The 8240-nt window shown below is 37.0% G+C and overlaps 1 protein-coding gene across 2 annotated transcripts; it reads left to right on the top strand.

Annotated features, from left to right (window-relative positions):
• The first annotated feature begins 1977 nt into the window (after nucleotides 1-1977).
• LOC110940516 (protein BASIC PENTACYSTEINE6) lies at nucleotides 1978-4869 on the top strand. Of its 2 annotated transcripts, none has more exons than XM_022182051.2 (4): nucleotides 1978-2196; nucleotides 3340-3430; nucleotides 3499-3658; nucleotides 3744-4869. In XM_022182051.2, exons 3-4 carry the CDS (start codon nucleotides 3605-3607, stop codon nucleotides 4638-4640), a joined length of 951 nt encoding a protein of 316 aa, XP_022037743.1. In that variant the 5' UTR covers nucleotides 1978-2196; nucleotides 3340-3430; nucleotides 3499-3604; the 3' UTR covers nucleotides 4641-4869. The 2 variants fall into 2 exon arrangements, with proteins under 2 accessions (XP_022037743.1, XP_022037744.1); XM_022182052.2 differs by having other exon boundaries at nucleotides 3340-3427; nucleotides 3744-4854.
• Nucleotides 4870-8240: the final 3371 nt, after the last annotated feature.

Raw genomic sequence — 8240 nt, 5'->3', positions numbered from 1 at the left:
GACGTGTATGCCATGATCGTTACTGTGTACAATACGTGTAGAATATACGTGCACTACTTGAATATGAACCTGACTTGTATGGTAACCATGGTAGGACGTGGTTGACCACCATATAGCTTGATTGACTTTCTGTGTATCTGCCGAGCAAACCAAGGTAAGTTCACACTCTTACCAAGGCATGGGATTCCCGGTGGGTAGGGAATGGGATTGAATGGAATGGAATTGAACAAATGCTTGTACTTACACTGTTACTAGACTATCTACCATCGTCCTCGGATGCGAAGGATACATACGTAAAACGTACGTATACATATACTCATCACTGTCCTAAGGATGCGAAGGACACTTACGTAAAACCTACGTAAGCTTATACTCACTACTGCCTTGGGTTGTGACAGGCACTTACGTAAAACCTACGTAAACCCCCGCGTACCACTGTCCTCGGGTTGAGAAGGATGCTTACGTAAAACCTACGTAAACCTTGTACGTACTACTGTTCTCGGGTTAAGAAGAACACTTATGGTTACAAATAGTCTAGTGTATATACAACTATGGGAAGCCCCCACTAATAGAACATACTATCGGCCTAGTAGAGCCACATGTTACGAAACGAACTTACTATTACGAACTTACTTACTGTGAACTTGCTCAACTAGTTGTTGACTCTCTGTTACATGCCTTGCAGGACCATAGGTACTTGGAGCTTGCACGGGAGGCGCGATCGTTGTGGGCACATGGACTGTTGAGTTCCATATTAAACATTTACATTATGAGAACTTGATACTTTTGTTGGATTTTTACATTAATGCTTCCGCTACACACTTGATTATGTTTGGTTTTGAAAACACCTTTCGTATTGATGAATGACATTTACTATTTACTCATATGTTCAATATGATTGGTGGCTTGATCCTGGTCATGTCACGCCTCCAAGCGGTAGTACTCCGCGTGTGGATTTTGGGGGTGTGACATTTTTGCCTGATTGTCATAGCGAAGCTCTGTCAGATTGTCATCTGGAACTCTTGTATTTTCATATTCTATCAATGGAATTGGACATGTTAAGCGTTGAGATTGTTGTATGTGATTCTCAGGCGATGTCGAGGGATTCCGCACCTCGCCATTGATCGATTCCGCCACGTTCTTCTACTAGAACCGTTCCTGATTGTGCACCTACAACTTGAGCTCAAAATTGCTCTTTCTGGCTACCTCACTCTCAATGATACATGGATGTCAATTTGTTGATGATTCATGAAGTGACTTCAATGATATCAAACTTTACGTATTTGTGTTAAATCAAAGAAGACTTGCATATATAACGTTGGCTTTGGCAGAGCGTGCTACATCAATCAGACTGAGCTCACGTTACTTTTATCAAATTTTAAATGTAACATCATTTGTCTTTTTGTTGATGTTTTTGTACACGGATTATAAAGAAAACTTCATACCTAATGATACAATCCACTTTGTTACTAATTTATGTAATGTCACTTTATTTGCATTATTTTTTTATACACTTATGATTAATGTAATTTAAATTTTCCCACTCGAGTGATAACCTAGTTATTATAAGACCGTGGGGTATGGTGGGGCTTGGGTTGGGCATTGGTTGACACGTGGAATGGGAAAAAAACCCACGCCCATGGGGTATGGTGGAGCTTGGGTTTGGGGCATGAGTTGACACATGGCCATTGAGAGCCCGCCATGTCACCTTGCTAGCCCACCTCACGCCCTGCTTCAAACCACACCCAAACTCAAACTCCAACCCAAGCCCTCAGAGTGGTGACTTGGACGTTTTCTCCCAACCCACATCCCAACCCAAACCCCATACCCCATGGCCTAACATAGTAAATTCAGGAAAAAAGTGTTACAACACGGCTAGGATGCAACATTCACCAAATAATCCATCACCATCCGTCTCTTTAACACACCACCATGACCATTGTACTAGCATTAACGTGTATGTTAGAAAAAAACAAAGATAAGAAAAAGATGGTGACTACCAAAACTAAAAAAATTAAAAAATTAAAAATTAAGTGGTCATTCATTCTTCTTTCCTCCTTCACCAACTACTCTTTCTTTCTTCTTTCTTCTTCTTTTTTCCAATTTTAGGGTTTTATCCCCCTAATTACTCATCACTTCAATTCACCTTCTTCTTTCAATTCTTCACTTGTTCGTTCATTAATACTTGATGATTCTGTAAGTGATTCATGTTTTGTTAACTTTGTTTTTTTAGTTTTTACTGATTAATGTGTAATTGATCGTCTGTTTAGGGTTATTTGTTGAGAATTGTGGATTTGTTAGTGTATAATTAGGTTTTGTTGTTAACTTTGTTTTTTGAGTTTTTACTGATTAATGTGTAATTGATCGTCTGTTTAGGGTTTTTTGTTGAGAATTGTTGATTTGTTAGTGTTTAATTAGGTTTTGTTGGCTCAAATTTGATGTTGATGTGATGAAGTTGAGATTTTGTTTAGTAGGTTTTTGTGTTGGTTAGGTTTGAAGTTTGATTGTGTGTTTGGAGGTTAATTTGAGTTGATTTTGGATTCCTGTGAGAATTGAAGTGTTGTGGATATTGTTTGCCCTAAATTTAGGTTGTTTTTGCAAGTGAAAAAGGTTTAATATGCTTGAAATTTGTATGGACTATGAATTCACAAATGTGTTTGATGCAATGTTGTCAAAGGCGCACACTCAGAGCCTGTGAGCAGTGTCTAGACTAGGGATGAGCTCGGTACCGACCAGTACCAAATCACCGGTACCGACTACCGAAAATTCTCAAAAGTGGGTACCGAATATACCCGGTACGGTACTGGTATTTGAGGGTACCAAAAATGTCAAAAGTCGGTACCGAATCGGTACCCAAAATGTACCCGTTTTGGTAAATTCGGTACTGGTACCGGTTCGGTACTGGGTACCATTTGCTCATCCCGGGCACCGACGAGGTGAGAGGGGGAGGAGAGAGAGAGAAGAACTGGGCAGCTGATGAATAAAATTGTGCCTCTAATTATGGGCTCAAATAATCGAGTTTTCTACGTTTGGTTTAGCAAATGTGCCTTTAGTTATGTGATTATGGAATTCGATAATCAGTTTTCTATGTTTGGATCAACACAAATATGCCTCTAATTATGTGATTATGGGGTCCATTTAACAGTTTTGTATGTTTAGATTAACAAAAATGTGCCTCTATTTATATGATTATGGATTCAAATAATGAGTTTCTTTGGATAAGAAGTTTAGTACCAGCTAGTTAACCAAAACAAAACCGTTTATCAAAGGTTAAAATAGTAATTTCCTATGGATTGAATCTCTAGTTGTTAATGGAATCATGCTTTTATACTTTGCCAGGTATTGTGCTTAAGCTAGTAAAGGTCAGCAATGAAGGAAAGCAACAAACTTTTATGCACAGAAGACGATTTCTCCCAAATGTAGTACAGTGGTACGTTCCGAAAACATTTTTTCAGTTGTTTTATTTCAAGATCCTTATAATCATGGTCTCGATTACAGTTCTTGAGCTGTGGTTAGTCGGTTACTTTTTGGCGCGGCCAATTTGAGTATCGCTTCATGAATAACTGAGGTTTATATTAGAAGGTTTATCTTTACACGTTTTCAAATGGATGACAACGGGCATCGGGAAAATGGGAGGCAAAAGCAGCCTCATGGTCAGGTATCATTCTTTTACGCCTCAACATCGTATTTAAATTTTAAACCATGGGTCCAAACTACAAAACACTTATTGGGTACGTTTTCAGTGGTTAATGCAGCATCAGCCGACGATGAAGCAGATAATGACAATCATATCTGAACGGGATGCCGCCATTCAAGAAAGAAACCTAGCCATGTCAGAGAAAAAGACGGCCTTGGCTGAGCGGGACATGGCGCTACTGCAGCGCGACTCGGCAATAGCGGAACGGAATAGTGCGATCATGGAACGTGATAACGCCATCGCCACATTGCAGTACAGAGAAAACTCCATGAGCAATAGTAACAATAATACACCGTCGTCGTGTCCGCCAGGATGTCAGATATCGCGTAATGTAAAACACGTGCACCACCCGCAGCAATACCAACAAGACGATACCAACTTGGGAAGTGGTTTGCTACCAGCGTCTCCGCCTCCGGAGCCCGCGAAATCTCGGCGTGCAAAACGCACAAAGGAGATTAAACCCGGTACACCAACCGCTAACAAGACGTCAAGATCGTCTAGAAAAGTGAAACTAGAATGTGATGATTTGAACAAGGCCATGTATGAAGACGCACATGATTGGGACGGTGGCGGCGGCGGTGAGCTTAACCACGGGCCGAAACCCGAGTGGAAGGATCAGGATCTTGGGCTAAACCAGGTTGCGTATGACGACACGACCATGCCCATACCGGTGTGTTCGTGTACAGGTGTTTTTAGGCCATGTTATAAGTGGGGAAACGGCGGGTGGCAGTCGTCTTGTTGCACGACAACCATGTCGATGTACCCACTTCCGTCGCTTCCTAATAAACGACATGCGCGTGTTGGTGGTAGGAAGATGAGTGGAAGCGTGTTTAACAAGTTAATTAATCGACTTGCGGCTGAAGGTCATGATTTGTCGAATCCGGTTGATCTTAAGGAGCATTGGGCGAAGCACGGGACGAATCGGTACATCACTATTAAGTAAATGTTTAGAATTTAGGTTGCTTAAGTAAGTGTGGTTGAACATAAATGCTGACATGTTGAATCATGTTCAGCATTCAGATTTGAAGATCATGAAGAATTAGTATTGTATTTAGATGATCAAATGGCGGATTTCAACATTTATGTCTCTATCTGTAATGATGAACACCATTGAATCTATGTATTGGTCGTGTTATAAATGAAATAAAATTTTGAAACCCGGTTCATAACAATCAGTCAGGTATTCGGTTGCCTGTATAACCCGTTTATTAAAATGTACGGCCTATTTAATAAGTGGGTCAAATTGAACCGATCCGATCCATTCTATATGTTAGCTGACATGTAGGAATCTCGAGTTGTTTCGAGTTTAGACTTGGCCAACGATTAGTTCAAGGGTTGATCTCAACCTACCCCTGCGGCCCTGCCTATGCATTTCAGTTTGATTTTAAACTTTCAATTCTATCTGGTTTCAACGGTATTAACTCGAACAGATACATTGGAAAATTATTGTGTTCAGTTTGATCTATTACATGAGTATTTTATTTTATTTTATACATATTGTTTACGAGCTACATGAATAGTAAATTTAAATTTAAAATAATATATAGCTTTTTAATATTTTATTATATCAACTAGTATTAAGCCCCCCCCCCCCCCCATGTTACGGTGGAGGCGTAAAACCATGTCAAGTAGCACCAATTTCATACCATTGTCAGCGACTACTAATACTGTAAAAACTCGTAAAAAACAAAATAAATGAAAAAATAAAACCGAACGAAAAGCAAACATAAAATCGTTGAACCACACACACCCGTTGCGGCATGTCAATGCAAAGAAATTAGTCTGAAACGTAAAACATAGAAAAAATAACTAAGTCGATCTAGCGTTGTGACGAACATGTCAAACGGGAATAAATACATGCCTTGCGGCGGGCATGTCAAACGAGAAAAAATAGACAAAAAAACGTTGAACCCCACTCGCACGTTACGGCGTGTTAACTCACAAAATTTAGAACGAAACGTAAAACAAAAAACATATGAAAGATGAAAAGTATGGAAGACGAATGTTGAAAGTAAAAATGTACTTGGGTTAAACTGCAAAAAAATGAAAAGCTTAAGGTTAAAAGTAAAATATTCAAAGAGGTTAAATTGTAAAAGATGAGAAGCTTTGTGTTAAAAGTGAAAAATCAATTTTTTTCAACCCCTTAAAGATAGGGTCCAATCCTATGAAGCACAAAAAAAATTATAAATTAATAGTATGGAAATTAAAATTTCAGTTACATTTTTATACTTAGTAAATCTTCTTTTATTTTTTTCGTATTTTACGATAATATCATTAAATAATAAAAAATATAAAATAATACATAATTACTTGTTTTTTTATAACTTAAATGTTCAAGTAAATCCACATATCCGAATTTTTATTAGATATTAGATATATTTATATTAATTCAAAAGATATTAATAATTTATTATATATAAGATATATTAATAATATTATTAATTAATATTTAATAAGTTGAAGGAGAAAAGCCATGTGCCATTAATTGTACTCTTTTTTTAATATTTAGATTTAGATTAGATTAGATTAGATATTAGATATATTACTTTTAATAATTACTTTTAACTTTTAACATATTTTCAGTTTTTCCTTTTATTTTTATAATTACTTTTTAATGTATTTTTATTTTTACCATGAATAGTAAATTTAAATTTAAATTTAAATTTAAAATAATATATAGCTTTTTAATATTTTATTATATCAATATATTATTTTTAATAATTACTTTTAACTTTTAACATATTTTCAGTTTTTTCTTTTATTGTTTTATTTACTTTTTTAACGTATTTTCATTTTTTTTCTAAAATCATATTTCTTTTATCGTTTATTTTCATTTTAATAATTCTTTTTTTAATTCATCTTTGCTTTCTCAATTTATTTGATATTTTTTTAATAACTTAAGTTCGTTATTTTTTTAAGCTTAAGTACGTAGTTTTGTTTAATTTTTACCCTCGAACAGTATAAGTTCTATTAAAAACGAATTTATATTCCAAATAAAGTATTTATTTTGTATCGTAATATGGTACGATGATATCATCTGAACTGATTCTAACGGTTTGGCTTTCTAAATAACATGCTACATTTTCAAATAACGTTTGTTTTACATTATCATTTGTTTCGTTTCGCGGTAACACGCGACATAAAAAGAACCTAGTTACTCATTAAAGCCGTTATATCTCAAGAATATGCAATAAGCATTTTCATAAAAGGGTTGAGGCTAGAAATCAAGTATTATGTGAAGTTGATTGTTCATGCCTACTACCCTTAAAAATGCATACTTATTAGCAAAGATTACAAGATCAGGCCAATTACAGAAGCAACTGTAATATGAAAGGGTTCTTAACAACGTCCAAATAAAATACAACACCGATCTATTAAAAAATGTAAATAAACTAGCCCCTTGACTATAACTAGTTGAGTAGCACTATATTGGAAGTTGACACTTTGGTTTATTTGTAAATCGAGGAACGGAAAAACTTCAAACAAGAAGAAAGGATGGCATACACCAAAGTTATGGAGATTGGAGGAGAAACGCAAATGACCTCTTAGCCTAGTGACATTAGGTGTTTATCACCACTAAAGTGGTGCATATGGCCGGCCTTGAGGGTGGGCGGGGAGGACCACCGGCCAGAGCCCAATATTTCGAAGGGCACGTTATTTGAAAAAAAAAAATTTGATATGTTTATGTAAAAAAAAATAAATTAATAGAGTATACTCATACAAACACAAACATAGGCCCACTTACAAAACTATTTTTAAGGTTTAGATTATTTAGTAGCCCATTGTCATTAGGTTTAGACCTCCCAATACCCAATTTCGTTAAGGACTAAGGGCACGTTTTTCCAAGCTCGAATAGGGTACACGAATTCTCAGGGTCGGCCCTGGTGGTGCAGATTCAAGTCCTACAAGGTGGAACTTATGTCACTGAGTGATCTTCCTGACTCTTGTGCAACTCTTAGAAAGATTCTAAACTAAGCCTTTGCAAGGCCCATCAGCCCATCTCCTTCACAACTTTCTTCGGCTATAAATAGAGGACTTCATCTCCAGGTTTAAGGATCGCTCTCTTGCTATTTCACTTAATATACATACTTATTATCCTCAAAACAAGTTCTTATTCTCACGCTGGAGGGTGGTTACAATGAGAACTCCCTAATCCTCCTTGTAACGAACTTTACGGTGTTGTATTATTTTGCAGGATCTCATAGCAAGTAGAGGAATAAAGAAGATTAACCTTTATTTGACGAGACTAAACCCACAAGTCAACATTCTGATAACTTGGTGTTTCTTCATTTTGGTGCCCATCGATTTTTATAATCACTATTCATCTTCTTTCTGTTTTACCTTCTCTAATCTCATGGCAGATCAAGGTATACCTTTCTCTCCTCTCGGTTTCCACTCTCAGTTGGGACCGGCAGTGGATAATGCGCACGTCCAAAGCCACCCAGCCGGGACCGGCAGTGGATAACGCGCACGTCTAAAGCCACCCAGCTGATGAGTATGCCGAGGGAGAGTATACTGAGGTTGAACGCATGCACGCGAGTGG

Source organism: Helianthus annuus, chromosome 8 (assembly GCF_002127325.2).
Source record: "Helianthus annuus cultivar XRQ/B chromosome 8, HanXRQr2.0-SUNRISE, whole genome shotgun sequence".
NCBI lineage: Eukaryota > Viridiplantae > Streptophyta > Magnoliopsida > Asterales > Asteraceae > Helianthus > Helianthus annuus.
This window is presented reverse-complemented; position numbering and strand designations above follow the sequence as displayed.